The sequence below is a fragment of the Octodon degus genome, unplaced genomic scaffold (assembly GCF_000260255.1).
Source record: "Octodon degus isolate 3935 unplaced genomic scaffold, OctDeg1.0 scaffold00047, whole genome shotgun sequence".
NCBI lineage: Eukaryota > Metazoa > Chordata > Mammalia > Rodentia > Octodontidae > Octodon > Octodon degus.
In genome coordinates this window covers 7,351,886-7,372,839 of record NW_004524623.1, presented here as the reverse complement: position 1 = coordinate 7,372,839, position 20,954 = coordinate 7,351,886, and the positions used below count along the sequence as shown (strand labels likewise).

The window sequence follows — 20,954 nt, the reverse complement described above, 5'->3', positions numbered from 1 at the left end:
GCCACCACGCCCAGTCTCAATTGCTGTTTCAGCGTGCCCCGGGGGCAGGGCCAGCAAGGCAGGTCCGGGGATGGAACCCATGGCCCCTGTGCCTGCTTGCAGGCGCTTTAATCTGCTGAGCTATTTGGCTGGCTCTTGTAAGGTATATTTTAGATAGGCAAAAGTTTTTAATGCCTTATATTAATGCTTGGTTTCTGAATAGTTACCTTTTTTGGGTGGATCTTAAAACTGAAGGGATTTCCTCATCTAAGCTGATTTCCCCACACATATCTGTCATTGTGCAAGGAGTGATCAAATATATAGTGAATACTTGAATTAAAACAGTAAAACATATACTTCTATTAATAGTCCTCAAAATACCTTATTACTCTGAACTTTAAATACTTAGCCCAGTTCTTGCTACTTTTTAAAAGCAGTTCTAGAAGTTCTCTTTCCTGCTCACCAGATCTAGCATATGCCACTTCTAGCTCTTCCACAAGGGCAAAATGTCAGGAAAAATGAACATTCTGCATCAGTTCAGGACAATGAGGCACCTTGACAGTGCAATTAGCGACACTCAAAAGAGGACTTGCAGAACTGCTTCAAAAAGTGGTAAAAGTAATAGACTAAATGAGGCAGGGCATGGTTTAGGAGCTATTAATTGCACTGCATCTTTTACTATAACAAAATTTTAACAATTTAGGTAGGGCCAGCAAGCTTAAGCAGGCACAGGGGACAGGGGTTCTATCCCCGGCACCACATACCCCGCCAGCCCTGCCTTCAGGGAGGGCTGAGCCTGTAAAAAAGAAAAAGCAAGAAACGAAGAAAGCTAACAATTTAAACATTCACTGCATTTTTAATCACACTGTGTAAAGCTATCTACTGGAAGGATTTTCTCTGTCTGTCTGTCTGTCTGTCTGTCTGTCTGTCTGTCTGTCTGTCTCTCATATGTTTGAGCCTTACAGCACTACTCAGCAAAAAGCTTAAAACTGAATAAAGAAAACTTAGGCTATTTACTAATGAATTTTTCCCCTTCAAAGATTATTTTTCTTTTTCGTGCATCCCTTAAGTCAAAAATAACTATGTCCCTAGACTAGGACAGAAATATGGGGCGTAACTTGCAAGCTCATTGGAAACGTTAACTCTGAGGTCCCACACCTACGGAATTACTACCTAAGAAAGAGTGGAGTTATGGTGCAGCATGGAGTCACAGCTGTCCTTTAACAAGTCTTCCATGTGACTCCAGTACAGGTTAAAGTTTGGAAACCCATGAGAAAAGCAAGCAACAATCAGTTATAATTTTTCCATGTCTGAAATATTACTATTAAGTTATGGCAGTGATGAAAACAGCAACAACACAATTAATACTACCTTACCTCCTCCCCTTCAACCCCAGATCAAATACCCAACATATGCCAAGCATTGTATTTAGGGTATATATGCATGTGTGTTAAAATCTCAGTCTTAATAACCTAGAGGAAATTACCATCCTCATTTTACAAAAAGGAGAAAAGCATAGAAAGAAAACTTGTGCAACATCAAAAGAGAAATAGCAGAAACAAGAGTTAAATTCAAATTCATGATATAACGGCTATGGCCATTACAAAGAAACCTGAAAATAATCATAAAAAATATTTAACCTCTGGTGTGCTTTATCACTTTCATGGTTACTTGTTGGGCTTAACCTTTTCTTTATCCAAATTTTTCACTGTATTTTCTTGGGATATCAAACATTTGTAATATGTATCTGGTAAACATTTTATACTGCCTTCTTCGAGTATAAACTTTTTATTAGTTTAATAGGGCTGATTCAAAACATATACCCATTTCCACATAAACCAATATATTAAATATTGTCCAATAACTAAGTGCTTGATATATTTCTTCTGTTTACATTTACCAAAACCAAATAAAACTAACTCCTAGCATGTGCTTAGGCAGATACAGGGACTGGGATTCGCCCCCCCCCCCCCCCCCGTGTGCCGCGCCAGCCTCTACTCCCCGCCCCAGAGCAAGCTGAGAAGGCGAGGGCGTGGTGGCATGCATCTATAATCCCAGTGCATAGGAGGCTGAAAACTGGAGGATCACTACAAGTCTGATCTATGTAGTGAGATCCTGTAGACCTTATACTAAATACATTTTAAAAAAAGATTTTTTAAAAAAAGAAAAAATCTAACTCCTGATTTACTAATCACTGATGGAAAATTCATTCAGAAAATTTATTCATTTCTTCTGTGAAATCAGGTAATAAAGCTATAATCTCTACTAGGGACATGATACATAAGGTACTAAACAGAAGTGTGAAACATGCATTAATACTGATGAAATTTTGCGTATGGGACAGTTAGGTACTTTGGTGAGGCAAATGCACAACATACTCAATCTTTCCCCATTATTCATTTTTTCTCAATATTTAGCACAGTGGTCACAGAAATAGTAACGGTTAATGCTTTCAATTTTCTTTATTTAAATGATTTGTAAATAAAAATTCAGGAATCGTTCTGCAATGAACGTAAGTTTAGAAGGCTTTTACATACTCCTTTTAAGAAAATATCATCCTTGCTTAAAGTAACAGTATATGAAAATACATGACTGGGGTTGCAACAGGGTATCTTTGCTTAAAATTTAATAGACATGGAGATAGTTCAAATGGAAGGACTTCAGTTGACACAAATTATTTCAAATGTTATCAATTCTTGTATAATTTTACAAAAGCACTTAGCAAGTTTCATAATTTTCCCATATTAGTGAACTGAATTACTGTTGAACAACATTCTCTTAAAGTCAAACAAAACAGGTGGAGATAAAAGACTTGGCAAAAACATAGCACATTATTGGAACAGAAGTATTGGTACACATACACAAGTTAAAAAGGACACTTCTTTTCTAATGTCTGGATTGCACATGGGAAAAAATATACCTTAGCTACTTTCCTCCAGTTAAGACAGTCAAAGAAGTAATATGTTCCCCTTTCGTATGTATTGGTTTTCATTGTTGGTTCCATGCCTGGTGCCCTGGTTATCCATACTCGTTCTTCTTTGTGGTATCTCCAATCACGGTTAAAACTGCAATTTTTAAAAAGAAAAGATAATTTTTAGCTTATATCAAACATTTTTTACATTCTCTAAAACTATACAGATGCTTCTCACTTGATCATAGCCAAAAGGCCAAGAAGCAATAAATATGGATGCTTTTCGATCCTATTTTAAATAAAACTACACTGGAATATAGTGAAACAAGTATTTGTTGAGAAAGCACATTCGTTAATATCCCTATCTTTATTGAACTGTATATGCTTGTTACATAAACAAAATAAACATTTAAAAGTTCTACGGTTAGTGGGATAAAAACTCAGGCAGACCAAATAAAGATACAATAATATGCTCTAGAAATCTGATTTCTTCTTGGTTATCTGAACATTCAGCAGAAACTGAAATGTTGTTTTAAGGAAAGCAAAAACCCTTCCTTTTGGTTTGGTTTTGTTGTTATTTTGAGACAGGGTCTTGGTATATAGTTCAGGCTGGGTATGAACTCACTGTGGAGCCCTGAGTGCCCTTGCATGCAAAGCAGTACTGTCTCAGCTTCTTAAGAGCTGGGATTACATATGTTCCACCAGGCCTTGCTAAAAAGTCAACTATTTGGATTACTGCATCATACTGTACAAAATATATTTGAATTGCTTAAATTTTTGTAATTTTCTGGCTGCTGAAAACACTAGCCATTTTGAAAATTTTAGTGTATTACTTTATTTTTTTATTCAAAACTTTGACTTAAACTTGAAAAAGCAAAGGATAATACTAGAATTTATCCAAGAACCAATGAACATTTATCATTAATAAACTAGAGAAGTAACATTCAAAGTGGGTAAATGTTACACAAAAACTAACTTCCATGTGCTTTCTTACCAACACAATAGGTGGTTTTTAGAAATAAATTAGGTATGAAAAACTACCAGTTACAGATAAGTGAATTTATTACACAAAAATGAAAAAGAACAAGTGATAATACCTACTTTATAAAAATGAAGGGGGAAAACATGGGCAAAGAAATATATTCTCTCAACTGAGAAAAAGTGACACAATTAATTCATTATCAATGTAGTCAATTTTACACTCTAAAGTATCTGATCAAGACCACTCATAAAAATGTTATTGGTATTCTATGATATGATATGGAATGTGGACCTTGTGTTACAAGCACTTCAAAACAATAAATGTGCAGACAACTTTGCTGATAATCAACAGATGTTTATTAAACGATGAAATTCTGTGTCTAATCATTAGTATATATGGTTCTATAAGAACCAATCATGAATATTCAGTTAATCAAATACATAAGTTGACTGTCTTTTTACAAATTTTGAATTAACTATTAAATTCCTTTTATGTATAGATGTTATAAAGCAATAGTGATACACAGCTTTAATCTAAATTAATTTATGCAGTATAAACTAACTTAATGAACAATTTTCACTTAAGAAAGTGTAACTCTCATCATTAAAAATACTTTTCAGAACACTCAAGATCCACTATGTTGAAAAGTGATTAAAATATTTTGAACATACAGCTCTACTGCAGCTAAAAGTTGTAATACATCTCCTCCATTCATGTAATAGAGATAGAAGAGAAGGTCTTCTCCATATCGGCCAAGTTTTATTGCAGCCAGCTGGAAAAGAAAAATTTTTATGAAATGCAAAACAAATTTTAAAATGCTAATATATCTTTGCTACTATTAAAGTAAAAAAAGAGGCGATAAACAGAAATCCTTTATAGCAAACAACCATTATCATATAACAGATATGTAATTATAATTTTAAGAGTTTCATTTAAATAACTATACAGTTAGAAAAAAAAAGCTAAATAACGTCCAAGGAAAATCAAATGTAGATCATTTCACTCCAAGGATTTATGAATAATTTAGTGGCAACAACACTAAAATATATTGTGCTCAGAGACCTAGGATTATAATCAAGTCCTAATTCTATTATTAATATGACCATTTTCAACTTATTTATATTTGAGCTTTGGTTCTAAAATACAGACATTGGTAAGTGGGTTACTAAAAACAAAAATAAATGAAATGAGTGGGGGTACATGGAAGCATCTTACGGACCACACAGGATTATTCAGTGTGAACTGCACCTACATTGATAGGGATTTACAAATTGCTTGTGTATTTAGCACACCCTGGATGGCGAGTACCAGCACCAGAGAGACTGTTTTGGTGAAATGGGCAACTGAGGGATGACCACCCTATATCTCCCCACACGAGGTAAAACCAGCTACAGCCATACTCTAAACTGCAAGCGAAACCAAGCCTCAAATTTTTACATTGTAACAAAAACTGAAAAGTGCTCCAAAACAAAAATTTATCGGTATAGCTACTTCATGCTCTAAATGTTTACTCTGCTCTTAAGCTGTCTGAGTGCAATTTTTGCCAATTCTTGCAGCAACTGTCAATGCACCAAAATTCTTTTTCATACGGTTACAGAACTATATCAAAAGAGCGCTTTTGAGATTGCAGCAAATCACATAATACACAAATGGAAAAATATCAGCATTTTTATTACAATTCTTGCTTCCCATCTATTTAGGTATTAAATGACACACTAATACATATATATATATATATATATATATATATATATATATATACACACACACACATAACTATCTATAATATCAATATCAGTTTGGATGGATCAGATTCAAAATACTGTTATTTAATTATATGTGACTATTTACGTTATATTTGCAAAACATAAATATATCAATGTTCAAGGCTAAGATTTAGATTCCATTATGTACTTTTCCTTAGCAGAAATGAACTTTTAGTTTATTATCCTAAACAAAACTTACTGTTTCATTCTTAGATCAAAAAAGATGAAAGCTATCATCTTACAATTTATAACTAAAATTATAAGTAATTAAATCAACGGAAAAGAAAAATGAAGGGCAAAGTTATAGTAAATATAGTAAATCATTCTGAAACATATATACGATTTCATTAAAATCACTTTGCCTACATAATACTCGTAAAGAGAAACCTTTCTTATGAGTAAGAACATTAAATGAAAATATCAGAAAAAGGTTCATCTAATATTTTAAGTTAACTTCCTCTCATCAACTGTATAGTTGTACCCTTCTATTAATTATAATATTTTGCTAGTCTTAACATTGGTTTGTTTTTAAAATATAACAAAGGATATCATCAAAACATTAAGATAATAAGCGAAAATAGAATGAAACTGTTATATAATTGAATGGACATACAAAAGCAAATCCTTGAGATAACTGCTAACTGAAAAATATGCTGTCTGAACTAAAAAACAGCACCTGAAAAATAGATAAAATTCATGCTGACTGAGTAGAATAATAAACTACACTCACCTTATCCCTAATGTGAATGTTCGTTAAGTACTCAGATGGAACATGGAAGTCTAGATAATAAAATGAAAAAAGCCTTATTAACTGATTCTCAGTTATGAATATTTTCTTAAAAGTTCTGAACACAAACAGATTTTCCTACCTATGTCTTGAGGTCGACAAGGTGAAGATGCCCAGGGTGATGCAAATTTGGGGTAGAGATTTCTGAATAAGGGGGGGAAAAAAAAAACCACCTTGAAGTCCAAAGTAGAAAAATAGATTTCTAACTTAATTTCAGGAAAACTAGGAAAGGCAGACTTCAAAAGTAAAATGAGCATCTTTAATTTTAAGTCCCTTTCTTGGGTTTACTGTGTCTTATACAGCAAAAAACGGAAACGATTATCTATCTCTATATATCAAAAATACAACAGGACTGCTCCCCTTAGCATTTCTGTAATCCAGTAAATGACACAATGTATCATAATATATAGGATTTAAATTTTCTTCCAGTAGACTTCAACTAAGAATGCTTTAAACCCATCAATATCATATCCCAAGTGAAATACCTTTTCTACTTATATGTACCTCCACCCACCCAGATCAGTAAAAAATAGTAATTACTATGATAAAAATTTCCAATTCACCCAAAAGAGACTGCTTATCATATATGCCTGGCACTGTTTTAGGCACATGGCATACACAGTGAGAAAAACAAAGACTGGAGCAGGGCATAGTTAAAGAGGCCTGGAATCCCAGCACTCAGGAGGCTGAGGCAGGAAGATCACAGTAAGTTTGTGGCCAGCCTGGGCTACACAGTGTGTTCAAGGGAAGCCTGAAATGCATAGCAAGACTGTCTTAAAAAAAAAAAAAAAAGCACAAAACAAAGACTGCGACAACACGAAACTTACTTCTGGTTGCATATGGCATATTACAGGGAGGCAGACAATTAGTGTAATAAATAATAATCCATTTTAGGGGAAGGTCAGGGAGAAGAGATTGGCTGCCAAATAGGATGGTCAGTGTAGGTCTCAATGAGAAGAAGATTTGAACAAGAACAAAAGAATGAGGTAACTAATCATATTAATTATCTGGTAGAAGGCTGTTCTACTTAAAAAGTACTCCTAAAGCAATTAGGATAGAGATTCAATTGATATAAGAGGTACGGCAAGAAGGCCAGTCAAGGTGGATCACTGAATAAAGGGAAAACACGTTGGGGCTGGGGAAAACACCTTGTTAAGGCTGAGAAAAATCTTGAGTTTATAATTAAATTTTTACTGGATATTACACAAAGCAGTCCCATTCAAATGGGACTGTCTGTGTTATTAGAAGAATGCAAATGGGACAGGGCAAAGAGAGAACCAGAGAGGCCTGGTGTTTGGTAGTGGACTACCCACAAGGAAGAGGAGGAAGAGGATGATTCAAACCAGAGTGGTATTAGTGTAAAGAAGTAAGAAAAGGTAGTCGGACTTTGTATTTGTCTTGTGAAATGACTAGATATGGCGTACATATCGAAATGAGAAGTTAAGGATAAAGCACATCAGAGTATTAACTAAGATCAGGAAGGTTATAGCTAGAGTATATATGGTAAGATGATTCAAGAGAGGTTTAATTCCAACTGGATCCAGAAATTACAAGTTAAAGACAGAAATCTGGACTGGAAATAAACGTGAGATTCCTCAATACATAGAGCATATAAAATTATGAGTATGGAAAATGTTATCAAGAGAGTAAGTACAAAACTAACACTAGAAGTTAAGAAGAGAACGAAATACCAGCAAAGGAAACTGAAGAATCAAGCAGTAAAATCAGGTAAAAATGATGAATTCAAAGAGGAAAAGATCATGTGAGTAGGGGATAAATTTAAAAACATGGACATCACTTGGTGACCTTCAATGAGTTCACTTTTAATGGTGTGGTACCAAAATCCCACTAAAATGGGCTTAACACAGAGAATCAGACAGAACAAACTGTAGAAACCTAGATGATTCTTTTGAGATTCATCTCAAAAAGGAGAAATGTGACTTTAACTCTCAAAGGAGGTTAGATGAAAAGTCACTTTTATGAGAGAAATAGGAGTACACTTTTGGTTGATGGAAATGATTCAACAAAATTTAAGAACCATTACAGTCACATCCTTCAGTTTTTAAGAGGCCTTAAGCAGAAAGCAGGGATCAACTATGGTAAAGCGGTGGTAGAAGATAAGAACATGGTAGATGCAGATCGTAATAGGCAGATTTGGTGGCAGGATATACTGAGACTCTCTTCCAATTAATTGCTTCTACCTTTAAAAAAAAGTAGAAATAAAAAAGCCAAGGCACAGAGAGGGTCTTAGGGGCTTGCAAAAGTACAAAATTGTTGCACAGAACAGCAAAAGAGCCAATGGACTAACATGCCAGGTATGACTATGACTGGCATAATTAGGGATGCATTTTTTTGCCATGAATATAAAGAGACCAGGCAGTGAAGTTGTATGTATTTCTCTAGCCAAGTATAACAGCACATGGTAGGAAAGAAATTGGTAGAGAAATAACCATGACTGTAGTTGTTTGGGGCTGTGCAAGTAGGACAAAGTGAGGAAAGGGCTAAGTAGTCAAGAGAATATGAGCAATTATGGCTTAATAGTGATTTAACAGCTAAGAAAATAAGTTCTCAAAGGGAACAGAGACAAGTTATTGAGGTACAGTGAAAAGGTAGAAGAATCAAATGAAAGGTACCAGTGAGGTCAGTGATTACAGGAATTAGTACAAACAGAAGAGAAATACAAGATAGGGTGGTCAGAAAGCTTTACAGCAGGAGTTTAAAATTATGGAGAAAATATAGTTGCTAACAATGAAAACATGAAAGGAACAAATAAACATATGGTTCAGGCACAATGAAAGACATAATTTTAGAGGAAAGAGATTTAGGAAAGCAAGATTTTGGGATTTTAGAAAGATCACATATGTGTGTATTAGATCTGTCAAACTGTAAGTGGACTAATAATGCAGAGTAACAGTGACTCAGGAGTTGAGAGGGAGTGACCCAAAAAGCAAGCAGATAACTGCAACAATGAGGAGCAGCAGGTGATGTAATTTGATGACATGAGATTGAAAACTAGAAACTTGAAATTAAATACTAGAAATATTATATACAAATGGGGAAGAAAAAAAGAAAAGAAAACTTACTCAGGAGAGTTCAGATTGAGGCCTAATGTTGTTAAGTCACTTCCTAAAGCAAGATGTACCATTCCCGGGTCTGTCTCTGCTGCCCTGATAAATGTTAGCAGGCCAATCATTCCAAATTGGTCCGTCACCATCCCTTGAGGAATGTTAGTAACCCGACCTGGATAAGAAAAAGTCAGCTTATTTTAAGGAAAACTACAGAAAATGTATTGTATAATATTTTTGACATTTATAGAGTCCCACCATCAGGTAACACCTGGATCCCTTTTTTCTGCTGATTATTATTTTGTGTTGTTGAACTTTTATCTCCAGGGAATTTGGGTCCATCTGTACTTGAAGTTGTCTTGCCAGATGTATTCAAATTCTAGTATGAAAAAAATTAAATGATATTAAAATGTGGTGACTAGATAAATTCAAATTTATACCTTGCCATTCATTTATTGTATTTAAGGTTCTAGTGAATTATTACTTGTTTTTCAAGTTCTACATGAACATTTTGTCTTCATAACTATCTCATATACAAATATATCCTATACCCTCTATAATTGAGCATTACATGAACAAGGGAAATAATTCTTATTTACCTCAAATTTTAAGTCACAGAAAAAACATCTCTTGCTTAGGGCTTTATGCTTTAGGATACGCTTTAAGTTATATTTTTCCAAGTTTTCCTTTACAAGAGAATTACATAGTACACTATCTAAAATATCACCAAAGCAACTTCCAAGACAAGCTAAGAACATATGAACTTTTAAAATTCATACTTAACTGAATCCTTACCCAACAACCTTTATTATTTATTTTAATGATGTACAAACTCCCATCACACACACAAAAAAACTACTTTCAGTTTAGTGTGGAAGAAATAAACACATCTGTTAAGTCAGAAAGAAGCTGAGTTGGCTGAATCAACACAGGTATAAAAATGTGTATAAAGATTCTTCAATGAGAAAACTTACTCAAGAAAAACACAGCTCCTTAGAAGGCTATATTATCAAACTTCATGGGATCCAGCTGACAGGGACTACAATAAAAGTCTAAATTAACTCTGAGAAGTTCAACAGAAATTTGCAAACCTATATGAAATAGGAAAAAAATAGGCTATCTTCTAAGTTATAAAGCTTTTCCACATTCTTCAAGAAGTTAGATTATTATAGGTAGTCAAGATAAATAGTTTTGTAATAATATTTAGTAAGTAACTGTTAATATAAGAGAAATCTGAAGGGAAGAAAACTACATTACTCACACAAGTTTCAGTTACTTACAGATTTACTGTCATCATTACTTGATGTTGGATCTTTATAGCTGGAACCAGGCAATGCTGGAAAATCTTCGTTGTGTATTGAGAAGTCCTGGGATTGCTCATTTGCTGGTTTTGTTACCATTCCAACTATGTAATAAAAACAATCCAGAGAACTGCAATTGACATCTATGCTATTTTGCTACACATTATAAAATGTTAACTTTCCTCATAATAATATACCAAAAGATTTTTTTTAACATCATGAAAGCACATCTCAAAAAATTAGCATTGAGGCTAGGAATGAAGAATTGTAGTTTATATGCTGATTTATACAAATAATTCAATATACAAAGTAATACAAGGGAAAAAAGCAATCATCATTCTAATCTACTGTCATATACAGGTGCTCAAAATTATGATTTGATATTGATAAAAACTATTAAAAATTTTGGTTTAAAGGCTTGCTTTATAAATATCTGAGTAGATATTATAAATACCAGTAAACTGTCAAATAAAATAAACAAAAAGCATTTAAAAGTACATGTCAGTATTCTACTTGAAAGTGACTTACAGAGTGAGCAAATTGCAATCAATTATAAAACAACTCCATATTATTTCAGATTTTCTTGGACTCCATGTTATAGATGTAAAACATGCAAGAACTGGGAAATAATCCTCCCACTATACTTGGCATTAGTCAGGCCCTTATTGGAGAACAATATCCAGTTTGGGGCTCCACAATTCAAGAACGATATGGAGAAACTAGAGATGGTCCAAGAAGAGCAACGGGAATGATTAAAGGGATGAAAAAATGGACCTATGAGGAAAGGTTAAAAGCATTAGAGTCTGAACTGAGAATCAGGTAGCTAGGTACTCAACTTCCAGGGAAGATCATTTTGTTGTTTTCTGAGAGACTAATTTGTAAGCTTTGGAATATAAACAATAAAATTTTCTCTTCTTCACATATTATTTGTATTCATATTCTGAAAAGTACAGTAATCCTTGATAAACAATGGGAAAAACATTAGTTCTCCATTAAAATAACTGACAAATTGAGCCCCATACATGAAATGTTTTGCTATTGGTCTCTCATAGATCTTTCCAAAAGCAAACAGCTATGTGACAAGAGTACAGCTACAATGCCAGTCGCAGAACTTTCATGTCTCAGTTGTTTTGCTATTATTGTATATATCGCCTCTTTTAAGTTAGCATCTATCATCAAATCTCTTCTCTATTAGAGATTGTGAAAGTGGGGAATGAAGGATACTAATGACGACTAACAATCTACATAAAGTCTGTGTCACAATGGCGGGTGGAGTGTGTGGGCGGGTGGAGTGTGTGGGTAGCTGGAAAGCTGAAGGCAGGAATGTCATTAAACATTCTATATAAGCAGGAGTGCCAACCTTCCCATTCCCGCTACAAAGAATTACCTAGCACAATGATCAACAGTGTGAATGCTGAGAAACTTTAGTTTAAAAAATTCTTGAATGTATACCCACTCATTAAGCACCAAGAATATATTCTTTGAAAAATGTGAGACCAATTAAGAAAAGGCAGACCATTAAAATAAGTCACTTAAGATGAACTAACACAGATGCAGAAGAACGTAACTTCTGAGTATTATGAGGGGTTCCTTTGGGTTTTTTTCTTCCCATAATTTTATTGATAAACAAATAGCAATGAGACAGTTTCAAATCAAATTGGTAGGACAGTTTCAATAATTCACACATTGCGGGCTGGTGAGATGGCTCAGTGGTCTAAAGCACCTACTTAGAACAAGCTTAGCAAAGCACAGGGACCGCGGTTCAATCCCCCAGCACCACATGCCAGCCAGCCCCGCCCCCTTGTGGGATGAGCTGGACACACACACACACAAATAAATAAATAAAATTAAAAAAAAAAATTCACACATTGCATACATTCTTCCTAGTGGTTAATTGCTGTACCCTTTTGGGTTTTTAAGACAAAATTTTACCATTAAATTTTGCTGTCAGGGAATTCTAGGAAGGAAAAATCACATTTCTAATATTAATTCTAACAAAAACTATACTAACCTCATTAGAAAAAAAAAATAAGTACCAAACTGTGCATATGTACACATGCGTGTGCATGTGCATATTTGTGTCTACACTGCAGAAAGTTCCACTGCTCATCATTAAAAGTTTAATTACCATAAGGAGCTCTGCCAGCCAAGGGGTTTATTAATGGAGTTGGATTACCGCTTCCTTCCCTTCTGTTTCGGTCTGCTAATGCTGGAAAATCTGAAAGGTCCAATCCCGTCACATTTTCACTTCCGTCTAAATAATGAAATAATACTAGTTACTGATTTTATAAACATTTAAGGTAAGATTATAAAATCCAAACACAATATAATATGAAATGACAAGGCCTTCTTCCTAAGTAATGTAGAGCACTCTACTAGGTATGTATTGCTCAAAAGATACTTGAGGACTAAATTCATGTCAAAGAATTTCAAGAACAATTTAGGAAAGAAACATGTAACAAGCATATCAAAAAAGTCAAACTTCCAGAGACTTACTGTGTACTATTTCCACCATGGAAGACTGCAATTTAAAATTAATTAGCTAATGAGAGAGAGAGAGAGACAGACAGACAGACAGACAGACAGACAGACAGACAGACACACACACACACACACACACACGGCATGATACAGCTATTCTTTTCATGATAGCCACATGCAGACTGTTATCTGGAATGCTCGGAGCTTCAGTTATACACAGGAGTGACAATGACATCACCTCCTACAAAAAGCCAGAAAGCTACAGGTACAGACATTGGAACGCAAAGCCTTGAGGACGCCTACCTTAAAGTCTAGTCTATTGGTTTCATATACCGGCATGTGTGTGTTTTGGGGCTGAGGAATAAGTAGGATGGAAAGAGGGCTCCATCTCTGGGGAGTGGGTAGGAAACACTGCATGCGAATACGCTACAAAGCCAGGATTTCATAGTACCTATTACACAGTAGGCGCTCAATAAATACACACTGGATAAATAAAATTTACTTTTATTCATTTTAGCCTTCTTCCTTTATAAGTTAAATTTAACCCAACTTCTGCATTTTGTCTTTTTGCCCATTCACAGCTTGATTTTTTTCTCAACTTCCAACATTTCTTTTTCTTTTTTTCTTTTCTTTTTTTTTTTGTGGAACAAGGGATTGAACTCAGGCCCTGGCACTTGCCAGGGAAGTGCTTATTCCACTGAGCCATCTCCCCGGCCCCCTCAACATTTCTTATAATCTTACATTTAATTTTTGGAGAACCTAATTTTCTAACACCAATTCAACCCATGCTAGTTTTTCCTTAACCTTTGTCTGAGCTTGTGTTTTATTTCAATTTTGTACCATTTTCCAATTACTTTTTACTTTTCTTCAAATTTTATAATTCAAAGAATCTCAATGATTATTTCAAGATTGTGTTCTGACAGAAAAACTAGTTTTCATTAATACTTCAAGGCAGGTGATAATTTAAAAACTACAAGGGTTAAGATAAATCATTCAAGCTAATTGATTGTATCTGGTAATTTAAACAATTTGAAGACAACACTATGCAATACAATAATTACTGCCAAATTTGAATTATTTTATTTAGTGAAATTCTGTATTGTTTCTAAATTTTTATTATCATTCTGTATTCTTTTTAAAATAATCTAAAAAAGCTTAATAAATTTTCAATTAAAACAGTATCACCTGACCACGATAATAGAAACTGAGATGTTATGTACTTTTTTAATTTACAAAATAACTTCTCAAATTATTTATTATAAACTTTACATACATAATGACTTTTAATACCTATCTTTAGGTCCTATAAGATGAAATTTATTATTTTTATTTTTTTGTATTTAGGACAGGGTCACAGGGTCTATAGGGTCTCCTTGTGTAGATCAGACTCGTAGTGATCCTTCTATTTACAGGCTCCCAAGTGCTGGGATTACAGGTACGCCCACCATACCTAGTCTCAATCGCCACCACACCTTAGTCTCAATGGCCATCTCAGTATGCCCCAGGGGCCGGGCCAGCACAGCAGGCCAGGGGATCAAACTCTAGGCCCCTGCATCTGCCTAAGCAAACGCTTTAATCAGCTGAGCTATCTGACCAGCCCAGCAAGGATAAAATTTAAAATGGCCATTTATTATTTGAGAATATATTTTAGCCTAAGAAGTTTAATAAATTACAAAATTTATATTTTTAGGGAAATACTTAATTTTCCTAATATAAAAATAATTTAATCTAAAAAATAATAAATCTAATTTTCCCAATACAAAATGTCTAGTGAAAATAGAATTTTAAAAACATCCTAAAATATTACAGCAGTGTATAAAACAATAACTCAGAATCTAAGATGGCACTGTTTAATACAATGAATGTCTCACTTAGAAAAAAAAAATTCCAGTTGAAATACGGAAGGCAGCCTGATTTCACAGGTACTTAACTATGAAAAATGTGCATTTTAGAAACAACAAATACAGTGTTTTTAATATCATAAACATAAAACTTCCACATAGAAATGGTAAATTTTGGAATTTTCAAACATTCTGAGGGGCTGGGGAGATAACTCAGTAGAATGAACACTTGCCTGGCATGCACAAGGTCCTGAGTTCAATTCCCAGTGCCAAAAACAAAACAAGACAAAAAAAATTGTGATACTGTTCAATCTATGCCCAGAAACAAACATGAGCATCAAAAAGTTAAAAGCCCAGAGCTACAAATGACATCTCCTTATTAAATCTTCTGTCAAGCTTCTAAAATAGGGTCCATCTCACTAATTTTTCTTTCACCTACCACTTCCTTTACATATATTTGCCAACAATCCTCAATATTGACCCTATAAAGGAAGACATCTTTTATTTCTTCCTCAGGAGTCTGGAAGTGATGGTGAGTGAAGAAGGTGAAACTTAGAGTAAAATACTAACACTGCTCTATTCTCTTGTCTGAGTAGCTGATAAAAGAAACAAAGTATAGGAACTTTTTGTCAAAATTAGAAATAGCTTTCCATGTAACTAAATTTTAAAATTTATATATAAAACTAGATCAAAAATTCTAATAATTAAGTGCCACAATTAGTATGACCAAACCTATGAAAAAAGTATTAAGTGCCCCATAAAATTGTAAAGGTTCTCCAATCCAGATCTCTCTCTAATCAGAATGTCACACCACCTAATCTAGTCCAGACGGTTATTCTCAGTGACAGGCCCAAGGACAGGAAAAGTTTGGAAGCAAGAGACTCTAAAGAATAAGTGCAGTTGAAGTAGATGTTTGAGCTTGGTCTTGGTGTTAAGGAAATAACTATGATGCTGTAACACAAATCACTAAAGTAATAACATACGCAATGTTTATTGAATTAAATCCTACTTTTAAGAATTTCTCATAAAATTCAGTTCTACCACATAAAGTTAAAAAAAATAAATACTGTAACACATAAAGACCAGTATGTTGCAGTTTTGTATTTTAGAAATCTACTATATTTTTAATCGGGTACTAGTTCCAGAATAAGCTTACCTGTTCCATTAAAAATGTTACTTGATAAGGAGTTATTCATTCCAAATGCCTGATTCCTGTTCATTCCAAATCCAGACATACTGGGTACATAGAAAATAATTTTAGATGCACAGTAAGAAATACTAACTTTGAAATGAAAAACAAAAGTGTATACTTCTGGTCTCCTCAAACAAAACAACAGTATGTTTCATAATGAATACTAATTTTACTTTTTTGAGTCCAATCTTATTTTTATTTAAAAATGCCCTAAAGTCCTTTCATGAATAAGTCAAAACCAAGACAGCTCACACAAATTAACTGAAAAGCGAAGAATTTACATATGAACCGTGAGGGAAACTGAAATTAGGGGTATCATTTTACAGTCTTTATGAACCATTTTACTGGATACTACAAATACATAATCTCAAAATTATGCAGATAGGTACAAGCCTATCCTTGAATACTTGTTTTCCTTGTCTTATTTGTGAAACCTGCTATTACTTCTCACAATGTATCTTCTTTCATACAGTATCTACCATCCTAGCTAAAATATAAACTTCTCATGGACAGAGCCGTGCCGTGCCGTGTCTTATTATTCATCCCAGGATATTTTGCCTTCTAATATTCATTAAGATAAAACAGGTATTCAATAAATGTTCAGTTGATTTGAATTAAAAGGTGCTTTTCTTTAACTGAATTCAATGTTTTAAATGTAGCTTACTTTCAATCCACTTAATAGAAAAAAAAAAAAAAACCTTTATAATACCCTCCATTTCAGAATTAATATGTAACTAGTATTTGCTAAATAATTACCAATGTCAACCCCTTTTTGGCAGAAGCCTAGCACAAGAAAAAGGAAAAAAAGGCCAAACCAGAGCAACGCCGTACAATTAAGAATGTCAAGAATTATTAGTGCAGTCTATAACAAAACATGTACCCTTAGTATCAAGTAATCATCTGATGAAACACAATGTATCAGTGCTAAGCAGGGTTAAATCAGCTAAAAAATAGCAATTTTTTGCCTAAATTTCTAAAATCAACACTGGCCAAGTGACGTTTGAAACAACACTCACTCTAGAGTAGGTAAGACAATGGAAATATCTGTTTAATACCAAGTCAGGTTGATGATATAGGTTCTCTCATATAGAACTGTTTAAAGATGAAAACATTTTAGTACCAATAGTAGAAATAACCAAGACTTTCAATTTTCATGTGGCACTGACAATCTATAAACAATCTAAAAAATCTAAAAATATTAAGATGCAAAAAAATATGGAGAGGCAAAAATTAAAATATATGCAATGAGCAATATTACAAGAATGCAGGCCAGGGATTTTGTTCAGTGGTTCAGCACCTGTCTGGCAAGAATGGGTTGTGAGTTTGATTCCTGATACCAAAAAGAAAAGAAGAAAAATGCAAAAAGATGCAATAAAGCATAGGAAATACATTGTTATTCTCAGGAAACTATCTGAAGATGGTAATTTTCATAATTCCTTATATATAATAACATTTAAAAACTAAAAGAGTAATAAAACTATAGTTGAAACAATCAAAAGTCTACATAAAAGAATGTGAATTTATAGGCTAAAGATTTAGCAGGAAATATGCTAATAACCTATTTTAATCTAGATTTTACAAGTACTAGACAGAAGTAAACAGGTATGGTAACAACTAAATAAAGTTCCTCACTGTTGCCATAGTCTTCCATTTAATAAAATGCTGTTTTTGCAGGGAAGCCTATTTTAGGCATAACTCCCATATAAATTACTGAACAGCCTGAAAATAATAAAGAAATAGATAATTCTTATGCTATTTGCATAGTATATGCAATACAGTACAAATAGTGCAAAAACACATCATCTTGTTTTGAAGCCCAAAATATAATGCTATTTTAAGTACCCTAAATATTATTTTTAAAAGGTCTCATTTAGTGTCTCTAAAATACAAAATAAGGCAGAAATAGCCAAACTTGTCTTGAGCTTTATTCATGAACTTCAAGCTCTTTACCACATAGGTGATCAATCTAACCTAATAAAGGAGTTATCAATAAAAATTTGCCTGGTGGCAACCCAAGAATAATTCTTTTCTAAAAACAAAGCCAACAAAAAGATCTGATATACTTTCTAAAACCAAACTTCTTTTCTAAAACAATGTACCTTTAGTTTTGGGGCAAATAAAGTTGTAAAGTGTACTAAAATCACTGTTCATGAATGTATGATGAAACATACTTTTGATTCGGAAGCCAAGACTCAAGAACAAAGTGTTGAATATGAAAAAACAAATGCAACAGACAATTACAGTATTAATAAACATCTTACCTGTTCACAGTAAAAGGTTGTCGGGAAGGCTGCTGCTTTGGCATACATATTATGCTTGGCGAGCTTCTGTTGGGGCTACCTAACCCTGAACTGCTCATGCTATTTGTCCTGCTAGGAATTCCAATTCCCTGACCAACCTGGGAGTGGTTCATCATATTCCTAGGATTCATAGGCAAAATACCCCTGCAAAAGAAGTCCATTATACTACATAAGCTCTCTACAATTATTAATATTCCCCATAAATAATCAATTGGTCTAATCCTAGAATTTAAAAATACTTTCAAATTGTATTCCTAATTTTTATTAAATTTTTCTGCTGAGCCCATTCTATCTGAAATGAAAAACCGAAGTAAACAAAAACAAAAAAGGTAAATTATAGTGGAACTAAATAAGGTGCTAAGATGATGAAAGATCAGTGTGACTAAGATACAAATTACAAATGAATTTTACATATTTAGAATAATTTCACTAGAAAATCATGCCATTCCATCTTCTTCATACTAATATATGCATAATCTATGTAATGTTTTACTTTACTCACACTTAAAGCCATGGATATGTGCCCAGGGAACAAGATTTAGAATGATTTGGGAAGTCATTTACACATGCTTCAGTAGATAATTAACCCTTAATATCCACCCACTTAACAACCTGTATGCTAGTTGGAAGACAAAAACATCTTGTACTATATTTATGAATTTTTAATGAAACAAAATGAGCATAGGATCCCCCCGTATGCACTGAACCAGAAAATCATGTAATTAATTATCTTATAAAAAATTAAAAGCTTGCTTACTATACAAATACAGTTTGAGAAGTATTCTGGTCCATCAATAAATACCTGCTTGGAGATGGAGGCGTGTGAAGTGACATTGTTGGTACCCCTGTTGTTGGCGTGACGTGGCTCGGTAACTGAGTGCCTTGTGATAAGCTGCGATTTAACTGAGGGGTATTGTTGCTCATCCCCCTCATTGGAAGGCCTAGTGCACCTAATAGAAAGATTCAGAAGAAGGAAATTCATTGCCATCAGGAATGAAATCGTCATCCATCTTCTGGAGCTGGCAATTTAAAACATTTTAAATGACCTAACATAATAAGCACATTTTAAATGGATATACTCAATTTACTCCAAATGGACTCTGATTCTAACAAAATTTATAGACTGAAATTTAATACTGTGAATATAATTTTCTTATTTCTACTTTACAACAAAATGTACCTGTGAATGGTTATAATGATTAAGATACTACTAGGAACCAAGTGTTGTTGTGGTTTTTTTTTTCCTCTTTTTTTTTTTTTTGGCACCAGGGATGGAACTCAGGATGTGTGTTTGCCCGGCCGGTATGTATGCCACTGAGCTGTATCCAAGTCTAAGCCAACTTTTCAAATTTATTAAAGGCATATTTACAAAGTACATAGAAATACACCTTTAAAGTACTTTATAGTCAGGTGCTTTTTTTTTTTTTTTTCCGGAACCGGGGATTGAACTCAGGCCCTTGTGCTTGCCAGTGAAGCACTTATTCCACTGAGCCATCTCCCCGGCCCCTTTTGTTTTAATTCACAACTAACGTAGCAGAAAGATATTATCCCTGCTTCGCTTTAATTGTTATATACTTCTAAAAATGCATTTTTGAATAAGTATATATATTTAGATACACTTCTCAATATTACATGTTTTATAGATTCAACATAAAATGTCAGCAACTATTAAAAAATTTAACCTGATAGGTTTGAAACAATAAAAAAATATGAAAGAAAAAAAAAGACATTTAAAAAGATTTCAAGGTATTATATAGCACTCCTGTGGTCAGATTTAAGGACGGACATATTCCTCAGGCATTTTTTAATACTGCTAAGCATTCACCATTCAGATATAAAATATTTTAAAAGTAACCCATTTGAAAAAAATTTAAGATATAAATTTACTTTTATTCAAATAATATGAAATATACACTTCAACAGCTCATAATTTTCCCATAGATAGGTTTTTTTTGTATGTTTATTTTTCCCTTTATCCCTCAAAATAAGGATATACAGCTTATCATTTATGTTGTCATCCTTTCCCCCATCTTTCTGATCCACATGTTTAGTACTTTGTTTCTAGTTATGTTGAGTATACTGGTCAACCAAATTTATCCTGAATGAAGATTAAAAGTAATGCATCAGAGAAAACTCATTAGTAAATAGATGTCTTTCATGTTAGGGATTTAAGGAGATTTTTTTCTTTCTCCTTTTTGATCCAATTTTGGGTCAAATAATTTCACAGGCCTGAGTATTTTTAAAACTATGATCTTTAAGCAAATAGAGTACTACATACACCATGCATATTTTCTTTCAAATATCTTTGTAATATTTATATTATGAAATACCATAATAATGTATCAATTT

The 20,954-nt window shown here is 33.5% G+C and overlaps 1 protein-coding gene across 4 annotated transcripts in view; it reads right to left on the bottom strand.

Annotated features, from left to right (window-relative positions):
* Positions 1-20,954, bottom strand: part of Cnot2 (CCR4-NOT transcription complex subunit 2) — a 103,554-nt gene that overhangs the window by 6,958 nt on the left and 75,642 nt on the right. For all 4 annotated transcript variants that reach the window (XM_004632162.3, XM_004632161.3, XM_023716258.1 and 1 more), the window contains exons 5-15: positions 19,408-19,555; positions 18,567-18,749; positions 16,270-16,349; positions 12,920-13,045; positions 10,771-10,895; positions 9,749-9,869; positions 9,509-9,665; positions 6,508-6,569; positions 6,369-6,418; positions 4,544-4,644; positions 2,900-3,044 (exon numbers count right to left, since the gene is read on the bottom strand). In XM_004632162.3, coding sequence (XP_004632219.1) covers positions 2,900-3,044; positions 4,544-4,644; positions 6,369-6,418; positions 6,508-6,569; positions 9,509-9,665; positions 9,749-9,869; positions 10,771-10,895; positions 12,920-13,045; positions 16,270-16,349; positions 18,567-18,749; positions 19,408-19,555 — 1,298 coding nt within the window. The remainder of the gene's footprint in view (positions 1-2,899; positions 3,045-4,543; positions 4,645-6,368; positions 6,419-6,507; positions 6,570-9,508; positions 9,666-9,748; positions 9,870-10,770; positions 10,896-12,919; positions 13,046-16,269; positions 16,350-18,566; positions 18,750-19,407; positions 19,556-20,954) is intronic.